The following is a 24,331-nucleotide window of genomic DNA, read 5'->3' as shown; positions in this document are numbered from 1 at the left end:
ATAATTTATTCCATGTAATCTCAAATTACATGAAAGGTGAGTGATTTGCTTTTTCAGGATCCAAATTTTACTTCTTAAATAAAGCAGCATGATACAGAACAATCCATATAGTATGATTCCATTAAAACAAAGACATGCCTATGTGGGTATGCATCTATATACACATGCACATATTTATCCATTCAAATAATTCCACAATTCTAGAAGGACCAAATTGTCATCAGTGGTTACCTCTGGTGTGTAGGAATGGCAGAGGTAGGAAGGTGTACATATGTACGTGGGAGGACTATGTGGGCAGACACTTCACATTTTACTCCTTGCTTATTATTATTATTTTTTTATTTTTACAATGAGCATTCTTTTTTTTTTCTTTTTCACAACACCAGAAAAAGTCACATTCTCAGAAGAAGAAAGGATTTGTTTTGGGTGCAGTGGTCTCCCCACCAGGCTCCTTTTCATACCCGGTGGCTGCAGTTACTTTCCAGAGCACAGCAGAACCAACCCGAGGCAACTGGAGTCCTCTTGTCTACTTTTCAGACTCTTGAATGGCTGGTCTTCAGCTCATGGAAACCTGGCTTTAAATGGCAGCCCCCAAATTCAAGAGAAAACACCAATTGCAAGCAATTCTAAAAGTCAGGCCATTGGGCCCTTGGGACCCAGAAGGGGAGTGAAACTCCAGAGCAAAAGGAAAATGCAATCGCTATCCCACACACCCTGGGAATGGGCTGGACTCCTGACCTTCCCCATCGCCCCCAGAGAGAGAGGCAGGGAGAGCTCTACAGCAATGAGAGGCTTTCCTTCAGGCTTCAGCTTTACTGACCCCCAGTGACATCTTAGCAGCCAGCTTCTCATGCTGCATCCAGTGCAAGAACAACTTTTCCAGCCTAGAGCAGCAGTTGCATGAAACCTACCATTGACTGAGCTCTTATTATAAATGTGCCCTGCACTGTGTTCACAACAAACCCATAAAGGAGGTTTTATACTTGTCCTCATCTTACACTTGGAGAAATAGAGGCTTGGAGATGTGAAATGACTTGCTCAAGTTCATCCGGCTAGCAGTGGCAGAGTTAGAACCTACCCCATCCAGTCTGACTCCCAAGCCTGCACTCAACTTCTAAACTCCAAGGCAGGGCATCACAGTCAGATGATTTCAGAGCGAGTGGGCATTGACCACCCAGTGCACTGAAAAGAGACATCCACTGGAATCAGATTCCCATTTGGTCTCTGCCCCTGGACAAGTCACTTCCTCCTTTTGGCCTAAATATCCACATCTGTAAAGTGGGGACAACAATATCTTTCTCTCAGGGTTGTTCTGAGAATTAGAAATAAGATATGTAGAGAAACTACTACCAGCCCAAGCACTGAGGCACTCAATATAAAGCTGCCATCATCACCATCATCATCACCACCACTTTAAGCAGCCTGCTCAAAATGGAGTGGAAAGAAGGAATCTTAATAAGCACCCCACTTTGCACCTGTCCTGTTAGGTGCCCAGCGGGTGGCCCCTTCTCTCCATTCCCATGGCCTCATCCCTTGCAGGCTTCCTGGCTTCTGGCATTACCCTTCTCCAATATGCGCCCCACACAGCACCCAGCAAGACCCATCACTAAAACCTTCCCCATTTCCTTAGTGAAGCCCACCCCATGCTGGCCCTCACCGGCTCCTCTAGCACAGCCTTCTCCCTTCTGCAGAACACCCTGCACCCGTGCTCAGTTCCATATTTTTGCACATGCTGGTCCACTTTCCAGAAATACCCTCCCCCTCACACCCCCTTCTCTTCATGGACTCTCACGCCTCCCACAAGGTCCCACTCAAATCCTTCAGGAAGCTTCCAGAATCCCATCTCACACCTAGGGTGAGGGACTCCTTCTTCTGCTCCACAACACTTTGTTCCTCAATTGTCAATAAGCGTGCTTTAGGGAAAATTATGGTGACTTCATGCTCTATAATGTCTTCCCTACTGTCTTTTCCTCCTCGAGGCCCGGGCCTGGCAGTGTCTAGCGCACAGTCAGCGCTTAGGAACTGTTTAGAGCATGAATAGATGAAGACCAACTGCATCTCAGTAAAAGGAACATTTTCTAATTATTTGAGTTATTCACAGGAAGATGGGGTGCCAGTGAGCACCCTGTCACCGGGGGAGTGTACACTACAGGAACAGGAAAGAGCAGAGGTGTGGATGTTGACTCCTAATGACACAAACCATGGATAAGTTATGCTGGAATCACCTGGAGTACTGGTTGCTATTTATTTATTTACTTTTGAGAAGGAGTCTCACTCTGTTGTCCAGGCTGGAGTGCAGTGGCGCAATCTCGGCTCACTGCAACCTCTGCCTCCTAGTTCAAGTGATTCTCCTGTCTCAGCCTCCCAAATAGCTGGGATTACAGGCATGCACCACCATGTCCGACTAATTTTTGTATTTTTAGTAGCGACGGGGTTCCACTATTTTGGCCAGACTGGTCTCAAACTCCTGACCTCAGGTGATCCTCCTGCCTCGGCCTCCCAAAGTGCTGGGATTACAGGCGTGAGCCACTACACCCGGCCCTGGTTGCTATTAATAATACAGATTCCTCGACTCAGGAGACTCTGATGCTGCAAGTCTGGGACAGTCCAGTTATCTGTATTTGGAACAACATCCCCAGGTAATTTTGAAGCACACCCATGTTTTGGGACTACTGAACTTGGTGACCTCTGAAGCCATTTGCAATCAGGTTTTGTGTGTGAAGGCCCTTCTTAAACTGTGAAGTGCTGTCCACAAGTCTTGGCTCCGGATGTTACCAGGCCCCCAAGACTGGGGAACTGAAGATTCAGGCTAGGGCTACAGCTCCTCGGACTCTGGGAGGTTACGGACCCAGCCCTGGGCCACTCTGTTGAAGCTGGGTCTGAGACGGAGGAGTTCCAAGCCACTGAGGGGCTCCGGGATGAAGGGGGTGCCTGGCCTGGGAAAAGTGCCCCCCACGAGGGGTCCTCCAAATGGCACCGGGGTCCTGGAGAAAGAGAGCAGCAGGAGAGGTGGGCTGTGTGGAACAGGGACAGCAGTACACTGACATGTGGATCACCATATATGGGCCCCTCCCTGCCGCTCTCTGAGCCTCAATTTTCCTTTCTATACGGCAAGATTCTGTACATCTTTTTTTTTTTTTTTTTTTTTTTTTTGAGACAGAGTCTCGCTCTGTCACCCAGGTTGGAGCGCAGTGGGGTGATCTCAGCTCACTGCAACCTCCGCCTCCCAGATTCAATCAATTCTCCTGCCTCAGCCTCCTGAGTAGCTGGGATTACAGGCACGTGCCACCATGCCCGGCTAATTTTTGTATTTTTAGTAGAGACGGGGTTTCACCATGTTGGCCAGGCTAGTCTCAAACTCCTGACCTCATGATCCGCCCATCTCGGCCTCCCAAAGTGCTGGGATTACAGGCGTGAGCCACTGCACCCAGCAATTCTGTACATCTTAAGAGGTTTTTTTCAACTTTGCCCATTTCCAAGTCTGCGCCTACTTGGGTGGTTCGTTGCTTAGCAATAGAAGTGAAGCCGATGGAGTCAGAATTGACTTGTCCTAGGCAAGACTCTAGACTCCCCTTCAGTAAGCTCCCCTTAGGACAAAAGGCCCAAAACTAGAGAGAGAAGAGAGCATTAGAAAGAGCACTGAAAATCAGGGGGAAAATGCAGATTACAACTGACATGCCATTTCTCCTCCAGGACACTGGCACGATGAAATAATGTGGTAACTGGGCAAAGTTGGTGAGATGGCGGGGGAAAAGTTTCACACATGCTGCTGGTTAGAGGGTAAGCCAGTGCTGCTACCACAGAAGACAATTTGGCAGGATCTTTCTAACCTGAAATGTGTGAACTATGTCACCCCGCATCTTCACCTCCGAGCACATGGCTTAGGAAAGCACAGGCGCGTAGGCACTGGGATGCAGACCTGAGCAGCACATTAGTGACAAACCAGAAACAACCCACGTGTCCACTAGCAGAGAAATGGGCAAGACAGATAGAGCATGCTCACACGATAGAAAGCTATACAGCAGGCTGGGCACGGTGGCTCACGGCTGTAATCCCAACACTTTGGGAGGCTGAGGAGGGCCGATGACCTGAGGTCAGGAGTTCGAGACCAGCCTGGCCCACATGGTGAAACCCCGTCTCTAGTAAAAACACAAAAATTAGCTGGGCATGGTGGTGGGTGACTGTAATTCCAGCTACCTGGGAGGCTGAGGCAGAAGAATTGCTTGAACCTGAGAGGCAGAGGTTGCAGTGAGCTGAGATTGTGTCATTGCACTCCAGCCTGGGCCACAAAAGCAAAACTCTGCCCCACCCCGCGGAAAAAAAAGAAAAAGAAAACTATACAGCAGCTTAAAAGGAACTAGAGCTCTACGTATTAGTATGGTAGATTTCGAAAGCGTAATGTTGAGTAAAAAAAGCAAGTTAACAGAATGAAGTGCAAAGTATTACACACACCCACACACACACACACACACACGCACACAAACGCCATTCCCCCTACAGGCATGCAGCTGCCCACACAAAATGTTCTGAGCCCATTCAGGCCAGCCTGACAACCATGTTACCTTTGGGAAGGCAACTGGGATTGGAGGATGGTGAGCAAAGGGGCTCTACATTTATTTGCCTAACATTTTTTAAAAGAGAACCTATGTATGTGATTTTAATAATACTTTTTTGTTGTTGTTTTGTTTTGTTTTGTTTTGAGACAGGGTCTTGCTCTGTCACTCAGGCTAGAGTGTAGTAGAAGGATCTCGGCACACTGCAACCTCCGCCTCCCAGGTTCAAGCGATTCTCCCACCTCAGCCTCCTGAGTAGCTGGGATTACAAGTGTGTGCCAAGAAGCCCAGCTAATTTTTGTATTTTTAGTAGAAATGAGATTTCACCATGTTGGCCAGGCTGGTCTTGAACTTCTGACCTCAAGTGATCCGCCTCCCTCAGCCTCCCAAAGTTGGATTACAGGCATGAGCCACTGCGCCCGGCCTTAATACTGTTTGTTAATTTTAAGAAAAATAAAAATCATTGCTTGTGTTATTTTTCCAGCAGCCTGGGACCAGTGGGAAGAGGAGAGTGCGTGCCTCTGGGGTGGAAAGACAAACCTTGAGCCAGGGCCTGGGTCCCAGCCAGGAAAGCATTTCTGCCTGGACCACCCCAGTTTTGGTGGCAACAGCCAGGCCTCACAGGAACAGGCTGGGTGGTGTCCAAGCCATGCAAGGCCCACAGTCAGGCCCTTGACTGGGAGCCCAGGACCCTGGAAGCTGAGCACATCTTGGCCACCCAAACTGCTGTTTCTCTTCTCTATGCCTCAGTTGGTCTTTCTCCCTCAGAAGAGGTCTGGGTGCAGGGCTCCCTAAGAGCCTCTTTCTGCTGGTGGGAATGTGCCTTGCTGTCATACTTGAGGCCTGAGATCAGTGGGAGATGCAACCTGAGTGGCCCAGCCTGGAAGCTGCCTGCCAGGACTGAATGTCTGCTGCAGGTTTCAAATGGCTGGGCAGGCAGGGTCTGAGGGCCCAGGAGGAGATAGGGCAGTCCTGCCTGCCAGGGAACTCCAGAATGTCTGTTAATGGCTCGTGACTCACACAGCGCATGCTAAGCCCAATTCTTCCCATCAGGAAGTCTCTGCCTATTCAGATATTTGAGGGCAGTCACATCCCTCTGGAGCTGTCTCTTCTCAAGGCAGATCACCCCCAGTTCCTTCAGCCCTTCCTCATATGTGCTGATTTTCCAGGCCTAGCTAGGCTCTGGCGCCCACCCGTCTGTCTTAGACAGACACAGTCTCCACGTGTGGTCTGAGCAAATGCCAGAAGAGCAGGACCGTGGCGTCCTCTCTGTGGACTCCCCTTTTCCTCACTAAATGCAGCCCAAACCAGAGGAGCATATTCAAAAACAGCACCAGACCAAGGAAGCCAATGCAGTTAACATGCACTCCTCAGCCCAAGGCCTTCCCCCAGTGCCAAGCTCCTGTCTTGATTCCTATGGTTTGTTTTCAGGCCCCCAGTGCAGAATGGTAAATGTATCCCTTTCAAGCTCTCCCCTGTCCAAACCTCATCTCAGCTGTAAATAATAATCATAATAGGCCGGGGGCAGTGGTTCATGCCTGTAATCCCAGCACTTTGGGAGGCAAAGGCGGGTGGATCACGAGTTCAAGAGTTCGAGACCAGCCTGGCCAACATAGTGAAACCCTGTCTCTACTAAAAATACAAAAAATTAGCCGGGCGTGGTGGTGGGCGCCTGTAATCCCAGCTACTAGGGAGGCTAAGGCAGGAGAATCGCTTGAACCCAGGAGGAAGAGGTTGCAGTGAGCTGAGATTGCGCCATTGCACTCCAGCACGGGTGACAGTGTGAGACTCTGTCTCTAATAACAACAACAACAACAACAACAACAACAACAATAATAGCTATTGTTTGTTGCAAGTGTCTTACTTGCCAGAAACTTTACTTATGGCTTCTCATGTCATCTCCATAGCAACTTTATGAAGTAGGTACTATAAACCCCTCATTTTACAAGTGGGGCAATGGAGGCTCAGAGAGGTCAAGTCACTTGCCCAAGGTCAACACGGGCAGGCCTGGGGTCTGCATTTAAGTCCACGTGGAGGCCTCATGCTCTAAACCAATATAGGCCACTGTTCTGTGGCCCTCATTCTGGCGTCCAATGTTTCACTGCCACTCTCCACTTTGGGGCAGCCTCACAGCTACCTTGTTGGCCTCTTCTAGGCCATTGGTGAAAGGAAAAGCTGGGCTGGCCTCGAACTGCTGAAATCTGGGGACCCCTCTGAGAAGGACACAAATCTAGATGTTCATCAAAGAGGTAGCACACAGCAGCCATGGAGAACAAGGCACTGGGCTCTGGAGTCAGACAAACCCAGACCTGAACCCCGGCCCTGCCGGTGCTTCCTTGTTTTGTGGCTTTGGCCGGGTTGTTCATATTCCTGAGCCGCAGCCTCTTCATCTGCAGAACAGCAAAGCTCATAGCACCCGCCCACCATGTCCTGGAGAGGATCCAAGATGTGCGGCACCTTCACTCTTCATTTCCCCCACGTTTACTGAGCACCTACTAGGTGCGGAGGCGCTGTTCCAGCCAGAGCTCAGTCAATGAATAGAAAGCGCTGGGGACAGAGCCTGGCCTGCAGAAAGTGCTCAGGAAACGCAGGCTCCCGCTGTGGCTGTGACTGACTTCCCGCCCCTCCCGGTCTGTCCCCCGGCTGCCCGCCCCGTCTTACTTGTTGAAATTTCGGTAGTCGTTGGGGCTGGGGGTGTGACTTCGGCCATCGCTCTGGTAGTCCCGGTAGCTGACGAACTCCTGCCAGGGGCAGCGGTAGCCCTTGGGGATGGCGGTGTGGTTGAACTTCTCTGGCGGGACACCCTTCAGCGGCTCCGCATAGCCTAGGGGCGGAGAGGGGGAAGGGAGCGCCTCCGTTCTTCCACCCTCAGTCCCCAACCCCACCTCGCCCCACCCCCATTCCGCGGACGCGGTTGGAGGAGGGAAGATCGGAGTTAGGGGAGAGGAGTGCGGGAATGGGATGCCACAGTTGCTCCAGCACAGGAGACCCCTCCCCATCCCAGGAAACACGGAGGACTGCAGTGAGGAAGCCACGAGTTCGCAGCGCGGGTTGGTCTTGGCCTTGGCTGACTCGCTGTGTGACCTGGGGCGCGGCGCCCCTCCGGCTCGTGGTCTGGCGAGGGGAATGCACGCGTGCGCGTGTGTGTTGGGGAAGGGGGCGGACTAGCCTTCTGGGTGCTCTCCCTGCCCCATGGGGAGCACACCCATGCTTCAGGCCCCCCAGCCCTGGTCCCGGGACCCGAGGAGGCCACTCACCTGGCGCCAGGGCGCTGGGGCTGGGGACGCACCCAGCAGGGGCGGCTGCAGGGTGGGCGCCTTCGGGACCCCCGAGTGAGGCCCCGGGTGAGTCCGGGAAGATGTGGAGCTCCGAGCGGTAGTTCGGCCCCTCAGGGCCGTTGGCATTGGCAACCTGGGCACAGGGGCGGGGTCTCAGAGGCCACCGACGACCTCCCGCCCCCAGCCGCTCTCCCCTTCCCCCAGCTTCCCTTCCAGGGAGCTCCCCTCCACGCTCACCGTCCCCGACTCCGCTGTTCCAGTCACCTTCCTCCTGGCGCTTCCGGCCAGCATCTGGGAGCGAGGGGGTAGAATAAACCGCAGAGAGGCTCAGCGGGGCAGGGGACCAGGGTTCTCCCTCCACCAAAAAAAAAAAGGCGGGGGGGAGGCAAGAATCCTAACGCCCATCATCGGGGAACAAGGATGAGTTACTAGTTTACAACGCTAAACCCAGTGCCTGGGACCGAGAAATACTCGATATATGTTAATTGCTATTGTAATGCCGAGTCTGGGCAAGATACTTAATTTCCCTGAGCCTCAATGTCCTTCTCGATAGAATGAGGATGATGGTGATGAAGATCTCTTCCTCAGAGGGGTCTTTGAGCATTAAATGAGATACCTGCAAAGTGCTTAGCTAGCATTGTCTTAGGCACATAGCAAAGGCGGGTGTTTTGCCATCTTTATTTTTCTGCCACATCACTCCCTCTCAGTTGCCTCCTGTCTAGCCCAGAAATTAAGTGGAGGGTGGATGGAATAGCCCTGGCTTCCTTAGAAGTATCTGGAACTGCCTGCTGCCTTTCTGAAGCCAAGGGAAAAACCCTTCTTGCCTTTCTTCTCCACCAGCAGATTATTCCATGGCCTTTCCTTTCTCCGGTGGGAAGAAGAAAAAAGGGCATTCTACATTTTCCATCTTAGATCAGGCCCAAGTCTAAACTAGATCCAGCCTGCTGCAAATTTAGCCTAGAGTGCATGCCTGTCTTAGCTTTTTTTTTTTTTTTTTTTTGGTAGGAGCCAGAGTCCCTTCACTCCACGGCTTATCCTCAACCCCCTAATCCACTTTGTTTACTTTGTTCTGTATCGAGGGAGAGATGCCTAAAAAGATAACACTTTTCAAGGATCACACCGAAAGGCAGGAGCCTAATCTGATGGGAACATCACAGTCCTCAGCCTGGCTTACCGTTTGACTTTAGGCTAACCAGTGGCTCTCTGTGGTCCTCATTTTCCCCATGAGCACAATGGTGGCTTACTCACCGCCCGCTGGCTGGCTGCTAACTCGAAAGTGAACTTCTGCACACGGCGCTGCCTCTTCTGGAAGAGGAGGGACCCTCTGTTGTTGCGTAGTGACAGCTCCTCCATCATCAGGTCCTGGGGCACGCTCAGCTTCTTGCCCAGGTCCAGCGTAGGGACTGCCAGGAAAGGCCAGAGCGGGCTCTCACCAACCCATCCCCCATACACTCCAGGCCCCACCTCTCGAAGCATGGCATGCTGTGTGTAGTAAGAATGCCTGTTTCTCACCAAGCTTGCCGACACCGGGTGTCATGATTGTTTGAAATCTTTGCCCACCTGATGAGCAAAAATGACACCTCAGAGTTTAATTTGCATGTGTTTGTTGCTCAGTGAAGTTAAGCACTGTTTCCGAAGTTCTTTGGCCATTTGTGTTTATTGCATGAATTCCCCGTGCAGGTCTTTGCCCATAATGGTGGAGGTAGTGAGAAATGGTCAGATTCTCGATATTTTCTAAAGGTAAGCCATGGGTATGGGCAATGAGCGAGAGAGGATGACTGCAAGGTTTCTGGCCTGAGCCACTGGAAGGATAGAGCAGCCATTCACGGAGATGGGGAAGGCAAAGGGAGGAGAAGGTTCTGGGAAAGATCAGGAGTTCAGTTTTAGACCTGTGTTCTTTTAACTTTAAAATAGCCTTTTATCATTATAAAAAAGCATATATGGGCCGGGCGCGGTGGCTCACGCCTGTAATCCCAGCACTTTGGGAAGCCAAAGCAGGCACATCACCTGAGGTCAAGGGGTCGAGACCAGCCTGACCAACATGGCAAAAACCCATCTCTACTAAAAGTAGAAAAATTAGCTGGACGTAGGTGGCACCTGCCTGTAATCCCAGCCACTCCGGAGGCTGAGGCAGGAGAATCACTTGAACCCAGGAGGTGGAGGTTGCAGTAAGCCGAGATTGCATTGCTGCACTCCAGCCTGGGTGACAGAGTGATTTTCCATCAAAAAAAAAAAAAAAAAAAAAGCATATATGGGCCCTGAGGAAAGTTGGAAAATACAGATATCAGACAAAAAAGAGAAAAATACCATTATCTATCACCCAGAGACTGCCACTATTAACACCTTAGTGTATGTCCTTTCATATCTTTTTCAACGACTATATTCCTATGAGGTTTTAACCAAAATAAAATTATAGCATACATGTTTTGTAACTTTTTTTTTTTTTTGAGATGTCGCCCAGGCTGGAGTGCAATGGCACAATCTCGGCTCGCTGCAACCTCTGCCTCCCGGGTTCAAGCAATTCTCCTGCCTTAGGCTCCTGAGTAGCTGGATTACAGGCACGCCCCACCACGCCCAGCTAATTTTTGTATTTTTAGTAGAGATGGGGTTTCAACATGTTGGCCAGGCTGGTCTCGAACTCCTGACCTTGTGATCCGCCCCGCTCGGGCTCCCAGAGTGCTGGGATTACAGGCGTGAGCCACCGCTCCCGGCCTGTAACTTGTTTTATCAAGATCTTTACAAGTTAAAGATCTCCACCTTTCCAAGTGAACAAATTTTTGTTTTACCTAATATCTAGTCCATATCCAAACTCTGCTAATTATCTCCAAAACTGGGCACACTAAGTTTGAGGAGACTTGTAGGCATCTAAGTAGTGGTGCTGAGGAGGGAGACAGATGTGTGAATCTGGAGAAAACTTCCCTGGAGGTGAAATGTTGGGCATCATGAGCTTTTACTGGTATTTACTGGTATTTGTTGTTGTTGTTTTTCAATGAAGAACATCACATTTATTTCTTTTCTCATAGTTGGAACTAGTCTTTACAGCTATTTAGAGGATTTTCAGGGTGATGGCTGTTCTTAGTAGTTTGAGACCCATCCCTATCCTCTGTGCTTTTCCTACCAGCCAAATTCAAACTTTCACGTTTGGCCAACAAAGGAAGCCTTTTGCAGGACAGAGGGGACAGAATGGTGAGGACCTTGGCAGGTGAGAGCCCTGTGTGGGCAGCACGGCCTGCCTAGTCCATCTCTAAAATCAGATACACATACGTTCATATTCCAGCTCCATAAATGGTATTTTAAGCTGGGAGGCTGGATGAGATCATAAAGAAATGAGAATAGGTAAAGAGGACCAGAGACGGAGCCCGGGGCCTCCAACATTTACAGTGAGGCGGTGAGGAGGAACCAAGCCAGGAGCCTGGGCAGGAGCAGCCCACAACATAGGAAGAGACTAAAGAGGATGGCATCCTGGAAATAAATGATGAAAGCATTTCAGGTATGATAGAGAGACTAACAGAGCCAAGTGCTGCTGATGTGTCAAGGAAGATGAGGGCTGAAAATCCACTATTATATTTAGTAACACAAGGTCATTGGTAATTTTCACTAAAGCAGTTTCTATGGAGTGTTTGGGTGTGAAAGCCTAACTGGAGAGGGTTCAAGAGAAAATGGACAGAAGAACAAGTTTAACCACACCATGAGGAAGCGATAAGCCAAATCCAGGACGCAGGACATTCTACAGGACAACTGGCCTGGTTTTTCAAACAAGTGAGTGACATGGAAAAAAGGGGCGGAAGGGTTGCTTTAGATTAAAGGAGATTTAGGAGCCATAGCAACCAAATAAAAACTGTGGCCCTTGTTCGGATGCTGATGAAAACAAACTAGAAAACTGAAGAAGGTTGAATACAGACTGCTTATTAAATGGTATCAAATCATTACTGCAAATTTTGTTCAGTATGCTAATATCTTTGTGGCATGTAAGGAAATGCCCCTTTATTATTTTGATGCATTCTGAAGAATTTGCGGGGTGAAACGACATGCTTTTTGGTATTAGCTTTGAAATTTAGGAATGAAGGAGGGACCATGTACTCCCTACTTGTATGTGTCTTTGGAAATTGACTAATAAAATGTCAAAAAGAGAGAAAGAGAGGATTGGTAAGAACAATATAGACAACTGCTTGGAAGAGTTGGGCTTTAAAGGATCCTGGCTACAGACAGCTATGGGATCAAGAGGGGTTTGTTTGTTTGTTTGTAAAAATGGAGAAATAACAGCATGTGCGTTAACTGATGGGAACATTTGACAATGCAATAGAGAGAGGGGAGAATTGCTGAAGGAATGTCCTTGAGCAGGAGTGACAGGAGAGCTGGGTTTCCAGAGCCCAGCCAGAGGAATTGGCACCAGGCAGGTATGAAGAGAGTCCATCCACCATATCAGAAAGGAAAACCACAAACACGGGTGCAGATGCAAGCAAGTAGACAGATGTGGCGGAGGATGCTTGCAGATGTTCTCTTCTGGTTACTCTATTTTTCTCAGTGGAATAAGAAGCAAGGTCTTTAGCCGAGAATGAGGTTGTGCAAGGAGGTATTGGAGGTTTGAGAAGAGGGGTTGCCAAAGTCATTAAGGGAGCAGCATGAGATAGTGAATGAACTAGGGAGATGGACATGGCTACCAGGCAGTACTGGGGGTCACTTGGGTGCTGTGATTCATGCCAGTCAATGGAATCCTAAATAGCTGTCTAAAAAGGACACTGATTTTTTTTTATTCTTTCAACGGACACATAAAGGACACTTTTTATGTGCTAAGAACAGAAAGAAATCCACTTATAGGCCGGGCGCAGTGGCTCACACCCATAATCCCAGCACTTTGGGAGGCAGAGGAGGGTGGATCACTTGAGGTCAGGAGTTCAAGACCAACCTGGCCAACATGGCAAAACCCCTTCTCTACTAAGAATACAAAAATTAGCCAGGCATGGTGGCGTGTGCCTGTAATTCAGCTACTTGGGAGGCTGAGGCACAAGAATTGCTTGAAGGTGGAGGTGAAGTTTGCAATGAGCTGAGATCATGTCACTGTGCTCCAGTCTGGGCAAAAGAGTGAGATGCTGTCTCAAAAAAAAAAGAAAAAAAGAAATCCAGTATAAATTAATTGGAGGGGAAAGTAAGATTCAGAAGAATAGGTATTCTAAGATCCCATTTATATTATATATTATATAACTATATTTTATATATATATGTGTGTGTGTATATATATATATATATTTTTTTTTTTTTTTTTTGTGAGACAGAGTCTTGCTCTGTTGCCCAGGCTGGAGTGCAGTGGTGCAATCTCGGCTCACTGCAACCTCTGCCTCCTGGGTACTAGTGATTCTCCTGCCTCAGTCTCGCAAGTAACTGGGACTACGGGTATGAGCCACCATGCATGGCTAATTTTTGTATTTTTAGCAGAGATGGGGTTTCACCATGTTGGCCAGGCTGGTCCCAAACTCCTGACCACAAGTGATCTGCCCGCCTCAGCCTCCCAAAGTGTTGGGATTACAGGTGTGAGCCACCGCGCCCGGCCCCCATTTCTATATTAAAAAATAAGTATGTGTTTTTGCATGCATTGAAAAATCTGCAAGGAGACATGTCACCATAGCAGTGACCATGGGACATATAAAGGAGGAGGGTTGGAAATTGTTTACACTGTTTTGTTGTAATTGTTTTTAACAAGAAAGTGTACTGCCTACTTAAAAATATAAAAGAATAGTTATACCTAAATACATAATAAAGCACCCTCAGTATCATATTCTGAAATACTATACAGATGAGCTGAGCTCAATATTGTTCTTTTTTTTTTTTTTTTTTAGACGAGTTTCACTCTTGTTGCCCAGGCTGGAGTGCAATGGCACGATCTCGGCTCACTGCAACCCCTGCCTCCCGGGTTCAAGCGATTCTCCTGCCTCAGCCTCCCGAGTAGCTGGAATTGCAGGCATGCACCACCACGCCTGGCTAATTTTGTATTTATAGTAGAGATGGGGTTTCTCCATGTTGGTCAGGCTGGTCTCGAGCTCCCAATCTCAGGTCATCCGCTTGCCTCAGTCTCCCAAAGTGCTGGGATTACAGGCGTGAGCCACCTCCCCCAGCTGAGCTCAATATTTAAAAAAAAAAAAAATGGCAGGCACAGTGGCTCACAACTATAATCCCAGCACTTGCAGAGGGCAAAGTGGGTGGATTGCTTGGGCCCAGGAGTTCAAGACCAGCCTGGGCAATATAGCAAGACCCTGTCTCTATTAAAAAATAAAAAAAGATAAAACCTATTTGACTGAGTATTTCTATTTCTAGGAATTTATTCTCGGGGAAAAAGTTGAATAAATATGTCCAAAGATACATGTATAAGAATGTTTATTGCAGTGGGGTTTAAAATTGTGAAAACTGGGACTCAGTCTTGTGGTGGATGCTGCCAGATGCCCCTTATTAGTGGCTAAGAGTTCACACCACCACCTTCTACAGAGAACTGCCAGTGGAATGGATGCTCCACAGCGCCCTTGCCTCAGGTGGGATGAATTCTGTGGAGCAATTCATGCTCGAGAGCTCCCCGCGGGGTCACACTGAACTGGACAGCCGCTGAGCCCACATCCTTGCTCAGCAGTACCCCACCCTAGGCTGCATTCCTCCTTCCCTTCCGAGAGCACGTTCTCAATAAGTCACTTGCACAAGGCTCCTCTGTTCTGCCCCGAAGGATCTCACCCCAGACAACCCTCATGACCACCGTCAGGGGATGGTTAAACACACATGACGTGTCCAAACAGCAGAAAGCTGGTAAGCACGGGGAAGGAAGGCGTGAGATAAATCATACTAGGATGGAATGCTGCTAAATGAAAAAAAAAAAAAAAAAGCCAAAGAACATAGCATATAGTATTTAGCCCATGTGTATGTATGTTTATATAAAGACATCCATATATGAACAGAAAAAGAATTTACATAAATATGTTAACAGTGGTTATCTCCAGATGGTTCCATTATGATGAACTTTCAAAGCTGTTCATGTCTGTTTTGTCTGAATTCAACAAATTTTTTTAATGTATGCCAAGTCAATGGCAAGTGAATTTTTTTTTTAAAAAGTGATGTATTATCATTGTAACCATGTAATAAAGAAACAGCTCTGAAGACAAAGAGACCTGGAGTCAAATTGCAGCTCTACCACCTACCAGATGTGATCACCTGCTCCTCTGAGCCTCAATATTCTCATTTCCAAAATGAGAATATCTAACTTAGAGAGTTGTGGTGGGGATGAAATGACACAAAGCATAAAGGATACTTTTCTCTTAGCAAAGTGTCTGCCACATAGTAAGCATGCAATGATGGTAAACATTTTTATAACTTTTACTTTACAGTGGCCGTCTTTAGGTAGTGAGATTATGAGATTTATTTTTTCTTCCTACTTTTGTTTCAAAATTGTCTTTAGTCAGTACCTCAGCAATAATCAACAAGTTATATATTTCAAGTCCTGTATCAATGATGTGTCTCCATATTTGGGGGTCTGTAATGAACTCCCCAAGAGAAAAGAGAATGCATTGCCTGACCCTTCTAGTTAGAGCGTCAGTACCCATAGAATGTGCATATTTCAGCTACAAAATCAGGGTGGGGGAAGAAACTGGACATCAACAAAAGGAGGCAAGAGCACACAAAATAGGTTAAAAGGATGCCACATATGAAGTCATGAAATATGACTGACTCCTTAGCACGCTGAAGGCAAATGCACAAGTCCTAACTTAGGTCCCCTGAGTCAGAATCCTCAGGAGTAGATGCTGGGACTCTGTATGCTTAACCAACATCAAATCATTATGATTCACAATAAAGCTTGAGAACTCTGACTTAGTTGAATTAATTTTTTTCTTTTTCTTTTTTTTGTTTTTTTAGAGACAGAGTCTCACTCTGTCGCCCAGGCTGGAGTGCAGTAGCACAACCGTAGCTCACTATAGCCTCCAACTCCTAGGCTCAAACGATCCTCTTGCCTCAGCCTCCTGAGTAGCTGGGACCACAGGCATGTGCCACCATGCCTGGCTAATTTTTTTTTTTTTTAGAGATGGAGTCTCACCATGTTGCCCCGGCTGGTCTCAAACTCCTGGGCTCAAGCAATTCTTCCACCTCAGCCTCCCAAAGTGCTGGGATTAAAGGCATCAGCCTCTGTGTCCAGCCCCTAAATTAATTTTTAAAATACCTGAAATCCTCTAAAGTAGACCAAATAAACAGATTCCAAAATTGTATCAAGAGTTCCTCAAGAGGTCTTCTAAAATTGATAAAAATGAATTTAAACTTTTTTAATGAAATGATAAAAATGATTTACTCATTTGATGAATCAGCTTTAAGTAGAAAGTTTTGTATTCAAATGGGCAGCCTGCTCTTCCCACCCTGCTCCACTCTCTCCACTCCCCTGTCTTCCCACCCTACTCCACTCTCTCCACTCCCCTCTCTTAGCCATGGGGCCCAGCCATCCTGGGCCACCCAGAGGCCTCGGTGAGACCCACAGGAGTAACAGGCAAAGGCAAGTGTGTGCAGAGCTTGCAGCCACAGGTAGGGCTGGAGTTGGGACCAGAGTCTTCAGAGCTTAATTTGGGGCTGAGGTGAGGCCTTAGATGAAGCCAGGGCCAGGGTCATTTTAGAGCCAAGGCCCAGCCTGGGACACTCAGCCTCAGCTCCTGGGTCTGTGGACAGATGGGCAAGACCCCTCCCAGTGCCTCAGGGAAGCTTCCCAGCCTAGGCAGCAAATTCTACAGGCACTCCCTCAGAGCTGGCCTGGAGCTCACACCTGTCTGCCCAGGCCTGAGGCCAGCAGGCCAGAGTGCAGCCTGGGAGCAAGGAAATGATGGAGTCTGAGGAAGGCATGAGGCTAGAACCACCTTACCTGGTTCAGTGAGGTCCCCCATGGCAGCCATCACTGGCCCCTTCTGCTCCTTGGGGATCATCCTGTGGAGGAGAGACCCCCATAAATGGACCAGGCTGCCTCCATTTCTCCCCAGACCTCCTTCCAGTCTCTGGTTCACCCTGCCCCAGTCCTGAACAGCTTTAGGCCAGCCCAAAATCACAAGCGAGGGATGTCTGAGCTGGAAGGGACTTCAGGGTCTCCGTGCAGAGGAGACTGAGGCCCAGGGAAAGAGAGGGAGGTGCTCAAGTTTGCACGAATCTATTTTCATGTTGCTAGGGAAGCACTGTCTCTTCAGGGGTGGTTTCTAGGGCCTTTTCCCAGCTCTGGCATCCTGATCAGAGGGAGAGTAGGTGCCAGGGGCATCCGGGTGGGGCAGGCAAAGGTCTCAGGCACTACTGTCATCGGTTGACCCAGGAGAGTCCTAGTCCAAGGCTGAAAGAAGTTGGAGGTTTAAGTTAGGGGAAGGGGGAGGATGGACTAGGTTGGGGTTACACTGGGGTCTGCAAGGCTGGTGAGCCCCTTTCATCCTTGGCACTTGGCCCTGAGGCTTGAGGGCACAGGCTGGTCCAACCAAGCAGAGAGAACCGTCCCCCGTCCTCCCCATCTCCCCGCTACTGGGCTAACTTCCGTGGTGTTCTCTTCTCCCTCGTCCCTTCTCTTCCTCCTGTTCCATCCCCCTATTTGTATCTCATGGCACTTTCAAAGAATCTTGGAAGAGATTTGCAAATAAAATGAGGTCCAGAGCCCTTAACTTGCCCAGGTACCTTAACTTGCCCTCTGGAGAAGAGGCAGAGCCCTTGAGCTCCTTGACTGACCACCCACCTGGGTACCCTTCTCCTTTGCCTCCAGGTTTTCCTATACTCATTCCTTTAGAAAACAATCTGCCTTCATCTGTATCCCCAACACCGACAAGAGGCTCTGGGAGTCAGTGGGCACTGCATTGTGCAACTGGAGTCTAGTGGGTGTCCCTAGCTTTCTCTGTAACTGCGAACAAGTAGCTTTCCAGCTCTGCACCTCAGTTCCCCCATCTGTAACAGTAGGGGGTTAGGCTAAATCACAGAGATCCATGGATGGGCTTTAAGGTGTTCACAAACCCCTTAAAACTATATGTAAACATGAGTGTGTCTACATGCATTTGGGGTGAGGGTCATGGGATGATTGAGAATGCCTCGATCACAACCGTTTAGGATTCCACAGTCCACAGATCTGTTTCTTGATAAACACTCCCTTTACAGAAATTCACAGATGCTGGGAAGGGTCTCTCATTTTACAGAGAAGCTGCTTCCCTCTACTGCCTAAAAATCCCAAAGTCCTGAGCAGAGCCATTACCTATTCCCCACCTTTAATCCTAGCCACACCCTCCCCATTTAATGCAGGGTAACCTAGAGCTTAGAGTTCCTCTCCTCCCAAACCAGGATCGAGGCTTGCATGGGGCCCCAAACTCCCTAGATCCACTGCAGGGCCCTTCCTCTCCGGGGGAAGGAGCTCTGGGGATTGGCTCACCTCCTCTGCCCACTCCCCTGAGTTCCCCAAGCTCCCCTAGGATGCTGGTACCTGAGAGGATGGGACCACAATAGGCAGGAGGGAATCTTAGACCCTCAAGATTAACACCTCTGTCGGGAAGCTGAGAGTTGCGTGGTGTCCCTGTAGGCAGTCAGCGGTCAGCAGTCAGTAGGCAGCGAGCAGGGTGTCCCCTGCAGTCAGCTCTGGCTTCAGCTGATGAGAATCATTCCTGCCTTGCCATGGGTCACAGCCTTATTTCGGGCTGCAATAGGAGCTGGAGCCAGAGGCTAAAAGCACCAGACCCTAGGGAAGACAGGTGCCCTGGCAACAGGCCTTTGCAGACAGAGGGCTTGCACCCACGTGTACACACACACTCACATATGCACACACCAAAGTCACCTGGAAATGTTGAGGGTCAGCTGCTGGTAGCTTCCGCTTGTTAACTGTTATATCCTTAGTGCCAAGAATGGTGCTTGATAGGAACTCAGTAGATATTTGTCGAAGGGAGGAATGGATGGATAGATAGACAGATGGATGAATGAATTGCTCCTCAATATCTTTGCTTGACTTATCCTTTTCTTCCTTTCTTCTCTCCTGCCTTTCTTCTTCTGCCTCCTTCCTGCCTGCCTTCTTTTCTCCCCTCCTCCCTCCCTCCCTCCCTCCCTCTACCTTCTCACATTCCCTGAGCCTCTCTCTAAGGACTGAAAATAAATAAGGCAGGGCTCTGTCTTCAAGGAACTCAGCCAGGTCAGATTCAGACGGGTAAACAAGCTTTGGGGAAGGCTCTGGGAGAGCCCAGGGGAGGGAGTTACCAGCTCAGCCTGGGGTCGGGGGTGAGAAGGCTTCCCAGAGGAGGACACACTGGAGTTGGGCCTTGAAGGATGAGTGGGAGTTCACTGGGCAGAGAAGGGGCATGGCAGGCAGTGGACATGTCACCTACAAAGATGGGTAGGGGGTTGGCAAGTAGAGCCGGAGCTGGGGGCAGTGCTGAGAGATTAGCCCAGACAGTGGGGGCAGTGGCCAGATCCCAGCAGGCTTTCAAAAGGAAACTGTGTTTATAAAGGGTTGCTGACAAGATTAAAGTGGTGAAATGGAGTGATCGGATTGGCATTTTCCAAAGATATCTTTGCTGCCATGTGGGAAATGGGTTGGAGGGGGCCAGACTGGAGGCAGGAGGACCTGACTGTCACCAGGGGTGGCTGGATCAGGGCAGTGACAAGGAGATGGAGAGGAGAGGGAGTTGAGGGTAATTTGAAGAACCCTTGGGTCTTGGTGAGGAACTGGATGTGGAAGGTGAGGAAAGGGAGTCCCACTCCCCTGTTTCATGCTTGGGTGACTGGAAGGGGAGGAGCAGGAGGGGTGGGGGCAGACACTGAGGTCAGTTTTGGATGAACTTTGAGGTGTCGGGGGACTGGGATGAGATCACCAGCAGGCAGTGGGACACTGTGCTGCAGTGAGGCCCCAGCCGAAGATAAAGATTGGGTCCAAGGCACACACTCCTGGGGAAGGGTGGGCCTAGCAAGGATGGGCTGGGTGCAGGGTGGGGACCACCGGTGTCTGTGTGCTGGCAGACTATCCTGGGGTGTATTTCTGACACCTCTCAAATCAGAAGCCTAGATTCTGCTGTCCACCACCCTGACCTTAGCTTCCTGGCCCTTGGTGGGCCTGAGCTTCTAGAGAGGAAGAGTGAGGTGTGTTCCCAGGGCAAGCTTAGCCTCACCTGGGAGCAGGATCACAATCCCCTTCTCTGGCCAAAGGACACTCCTGCCAGGAGAGGATGCCTCATGGCCCGAGTCCTTGCCTCACTGGGGCTACCTGGCTCAGACGGGACCTCTTACAGTGGCGCCTTTCCTGCCCTGGCACCCCCTGCCATGAGGAAACAGCCTCAGAGCACAGAGCCCTGACCCAGCTTGGCCCTGCCCACTCTGGTGATAGTGCTCTGTGGTCAGGGCCTGGACAATACCACCCTGAGACCTTACCTAGACCCACTCTCCCCATTATACGGATGGGGAAGCTGAGGCCTGGAGGAGTGGGCTCACCCAGGGTCACCCCGCTCGTCCATGACAGGACCAGGACTGCAGTCCAGGTACTTCTATGGCCTCAAGTTGTCCGTTGTTCCCATCTCTCCCCATGGCTGCTTCTTCCCAAGCTCCCATCCCATGTGTCTCAAATATTCCCAGCCACCCAGAGTCCCATGGACTGCTCCATGCTTGGGGAGAAGGGAAGGACATCAGACACAGCTGAAAATGACACAGGAGGCAGAAGAATGCAGGAAGCATTTATTGAGGGCCAGAGCTGAATTCTACAAGAGGCAAGAGGCAGGACACAGGCAATCTCTAGTGGGTTAGAGGAGAGGTTGGGGAGAGGGCAGTGAAAACGAGAGAACAGCCAGGCGCTGGCTTGGGAACTGCCGGTTTCTCAAGGCTGCCTCCTGCTAGTCCTCTGGGAAATGCAGGTAGAAATGGATCCTCTATGCTACTGCCTCAGCCAGAGGCCTGATGGTGTCCCTTCTCTGGGAGGGGCCCTTAGCCCCAGTCTCCTGTGCTACAAGGGACCCAGCAGCAGGTAGGGGCTTTGGTAAATATAGTCACTCATCATTAACTGAGTAAGAGCATCTTCTCATCTTCACAGCAGCAGGAGCATTCCTGAGGCCCAAGGAGCCCTCTAAGGTCACTCTTTCATTCCAAAGCACCCCGTCCCAACCCTATCTTCCATACTGACCTTAACTCCCTCCAGCCTCACTTGGGGGTTCCAGATCTAACATCACCCTGGTAAGTCCCAAACCCACACTGTCCCTCACCTTTAGCAACATCCTGGTATCCTTTCACCTACATACGTTTGATCCTCAGCCAATTCCATACCCCCAGCTGATCCTGAAGCTAATATTCTGAACCTCTAGAAGGCTCTACCCAGCCAACTCTGGAAACTACAGAACTCAGCCATATTCCTCCCTGAGTCCCCCCTGGGGACTTGAATCACAGCCACCAAGGTTTAGGGAACCAGTGAGGGCCTGCAGCCAGGCTCCCCCAGGTCACTGGGCACCAGGCACTAGCTAGGTCAGAGTGCACTGGGGAAGGGATGGGGCAGGATAATGTCTACTTTTCTGGGCACGATATGGACACTGGGACTGAGGTCTGACACTGAAGAAGGGGACATTTCCAAGGGGACCAGAAATACAGGCAGACCCTAACCTAACACCCTGCTCACGTACCCAAGCTCATCGGCCCCTAAATTGAAACCCAACTAGCCCACCACCACCACCCACCCCCGACTTCCTAATATCATGGAATGCATTTCAAGACTGGAAGAGCCCTCAGGGGTCATCTGAGCCAATCCTGTCCCCTGCTAGAATCTCCTCTATGCATCCTGGCCATGCTTTTCATATTTCCCGTAACAAGTAACTCTTTGTCTCTCTCTTTCCCAATAAGCAACCCCAAACTGAGGGCAATCAGGTAAAGTCACATGGTAGCTCTGTATCTCTTCTCTCCCCAGTTCAGCTTTGAGCCCAGAACCTGCCATGAATGGGCCCAGAAGGAACAGATGAGCTGGAGGCCCAAGTCCTGGGCCTAAGGGAAATCACTGCCTTATAATTCTCTTATGGCTGCAGATAAGATGTCCTGGACAGTCTGAACTGGGATGGAGAAAGTAGCATGACAGGGACCCAGGGAGAATTTTCCTGCCTCTTCCCTCCAGAGGGGATAGTGGGACACCTTGAGCTGGCCTGGGAGACCTCTCTAAAGGTCATTGTGATAAAAATAGAGCTTGTCTGGGAAGGGATGGAAAACAGCTGCTCCTGCCTGGGACTTGGTGCCAGGGAGCCGGATGGTCAGGCCAGTGCCTGGACATGCGACACAGGCCTAGGATCTTCTGAACACACCCCGCTTGCCAGACTCCAGGCAGCAGAGCCAGGAGGGGAGGGACGAGTATGGAACCCTGAAGGTAGCAAGTCCAGGGGTCCATATACACACTGCCCCGCCTCATCCAAGGCACTAACTACTGTGTGTGTGTGTGTGAGAGAGAGAGAGAAAGAGAGAGTGTGTGTGCGTCGGTGTGTGTACTGATGGGAAGGGGAATTTTGACGTTTGTGGATTGCCTTGGCCAAAGCCACCATTAAACAGATGGGAAAGCTGAGGGTCAAACAAGGAAGGGTCTTACCCAGGGTCACACAACAGCTGAATGAGAGCAAGGGCTAGAACTCAAGCTTGCGTCCCTAACCCATCCCCAACCCCAGAGCTCTCCTCTGCTGACCCCTCATCTCCGGGGCTGCCCAAAGAGGCCAGACCCTTTGGGTCCCCCAGGTCTAATGAGCCTTCTTCTGGCTCTGCCCTCCCGGGGTGGGGTCGGGGGTGGGGCTCTAGGTGGTGCAGGAGGCCTCGGCGGGGAGGCTGCCACGCTTGAGCCGAAGGCTGCCATTCCACCCGCGGGGACAGATATTGTAGCCCAGGATGCCTGGAGACTTAGCCCCGGAGTCCTCGGAGTCGAGGGACACGTCGGAGTCCGTGGGCGAGCGGCGGTAGAGGAAGGGCCTGGGAGGCGCGGGCAGCGGGCTCCGGGGACTGGTGCAGGACGAAGGACGGGCGGGCAACGGGCTCCGCGGGATGGGCGCGAAGGCTGCCCCCGGCACAGCAGCCGAGCCGGGGCGGGCGGGCTGTGGCGAGCGCATGCGCGGGGGCGGGGGCGGGGGCGGGGGCGGGGGCGGGGGCGGGGGCGCCCTCGGCGGGGAGAAGGGCCGCGGGTTCTCGGCGCCCGCCGACCGCGGGGAGGCGCTCTTGCGCCGGGCCGCATTGATGATGTTTCGCGCCAGAAGCGCCTGCAGCTGGCGGCTGGGGGGCCGCGCCTCGGTCTCAGGTCGCAGCGGGGACACCGAGCGCTCGCTCCACGAGGGAGACATGGGCGGTGGCGGCGGCAGCGGCGGGGGGCTGCTCATGCTGCTCCCGCGACCTGGCTCCCACGGCCCCGGGCTCACCCAGCCGTCTAGGCTGCTGGGGGGCCGGGACGCGCCCGGCGTCCAGGGTGGGGAGGTGGGCAGGCTCTCCCGGCGGTCCTGGGGAGAGAGCAGAGAGGGTGGGGCAGGCATTAGTGCTGAGGTCTTCCACACCGGGCTTTAGGAAGGGACGGAGTCCGATTTGTCCATTACACCGAGAAGGGAAGCCACCGATCCAAGTCAGGTAGTGCCTGCAATAAAACGCAGGCGCCCAAACTCTCAGCCCGGAACGCCTGAAGAGTCCCCGCTGTCTTGTGTCTGCCTCCGTGTTAAGAAGACTCGCTTTGGAGAGAGCCGCCTTAACTTACTAACTGAGCTTGGGCAAGTTACTTCACCCCTCTGGGCTTCAGTTTCTGCTTCTGTAAAATGGGGTGTGATAACAGTACTTAACCTTATAGGGTTGTTGTGAGGGTTAAATGAGATAACTGATGGAAAAGAACATTACATATATCGGCACATTCCTTGGAAGAAAGTGCTCAATAGATGTTGATTACCATAAAGAAATACCAGAAGGGCTTGGCGCGGTGGCCCGCGCCTGTAGTCCCAGCACTTTGGGAGGCCGAGGCAGGTGGATCACCTGAGGTCAGGAGTTCGAGACCAGCCTGGCCAACATGCAGAAACCCTGTCTCTACTAAAAATACAAAAATTAGTGGCATGGTGGCGCGTGCCTGTAGTCCCAGCTACTGCGGGGGCTGAGGCAGGAGGATCGCTTGAACCTCAGAGGCGGAGGTTGCAGTGAGCCGAGATCGTGCCACTGCACTCCAGCCTGGGCAACACAGCGAGACTCTGTCTCAATTAAAAAAAGAATACTAGAAGGATATACATGAAACTAACCAAAATGGTCACCTGTTAGGAAATGGGGTGAGAACAGGAACAGGGCACACAGTCTGAGGCACTGGGAGCTGCTCTGTCTGTGGCACATCCCGGGAAGCTTTCAGTCAGGCTAGCTGAGGGAGGCTTCGGTTTCCCCATGATTTAGGGAGAGGAGCTGGGAGGGAGGTCCCGGGCCCAGGGCCACATGGGAAGAACTAGATAGAGGCTGAGACTAGTGTCTCAGGGCCAAATGCCAAGTCAGGGTGGGCTCTGTGTGTCCTCTCATCTGACCACAGTGTCACGCTGA

The 24,331-nt window shown here is 50.8% G+C and overlaps 2 protein-coding genes across 8 annotated transcripts in view; both read right to left on the bottom strand.

The window, feature by feature from the left end:
• Positions 1 to 18,911, bottom strand: MYOZ3 (myozenin 3). 2 transcript variants are annotated; one of them, XM_016954066.3, is made up of 7 exons: positions 18,627 to 18,911; positions 16,704 to 16,765; positions 9,080 to 9,234; positions 8,069 to 8,122; positions 7,811 to 7,964; positions 7,215 to 7,377; positions 1 to 2,984 (listed from the first exon to the last, which is right to left on the bottom strand). In XM_016954066.3, the coding sequence occupies exons 2-7, from the start codon at positions 16,762 to 16,764 to the stop codon at positions 2,816 to 2,818; spliced, it is 756 nt and encodes a 251-aa protein (XP_016809555.1). In that variant the 5' UTR covers position 16,765; positions 18,627 to 18,911; the 3' UTR covers positions 1 to 2,815. The 2 variants fall into 2 exon arrangements, with proteins under 2 accessions (XP_016809555.1, XP_016809554.1); XM_016954065.3 differs by having other exon boundaries at positions 315 to 2,984; positions 18,279 to 18,864.
• A 1,580-nt stretch (positions 18,912 to 20,491) lies between these two features.
• The window catches only part of SYNPO (synaptopodin), a 40,882-nt gene continuing 37,042 nt past the window's right edge, over positions 20,492 to 24,331 (bottom strand). For all 6 annotated transcript variants that reach the window (XM_009449945.5, XM_063811590.1, XM_009449951.5 and 3 more), the window contains exon 3: positions 20,492 to 23,271. In XM_009449945.5, coding sequence (XP_009448220.2) covers positions 22,582 to 23,271 — 690 coding nt within the window. In that variant the 3' untranslated portion in view covers positions 20,492 to 22,581. The remainder of the gene's footprint in view (positions 23,272 to 24,331) is intronic.

Source organism: Pan troglodytes, chromosome 4, assembly GCF_028858775.2.
Source record: "Pan troglodytes isolate AG18354 chromosome 4, NHGRI_mPanTro3-v2.0_pri, whole genome shotgun sequence".
Lineage (NCBI taxonomy): Eukaryota > Metazoa > Chordata > Mammalia > Primates > Hominidae > Pan > Pan troglodytes.
Note: the sequence above shows the minus strand (reverse complement) of the source record. Positions and strands in the feature narration are given on the sequence as shown.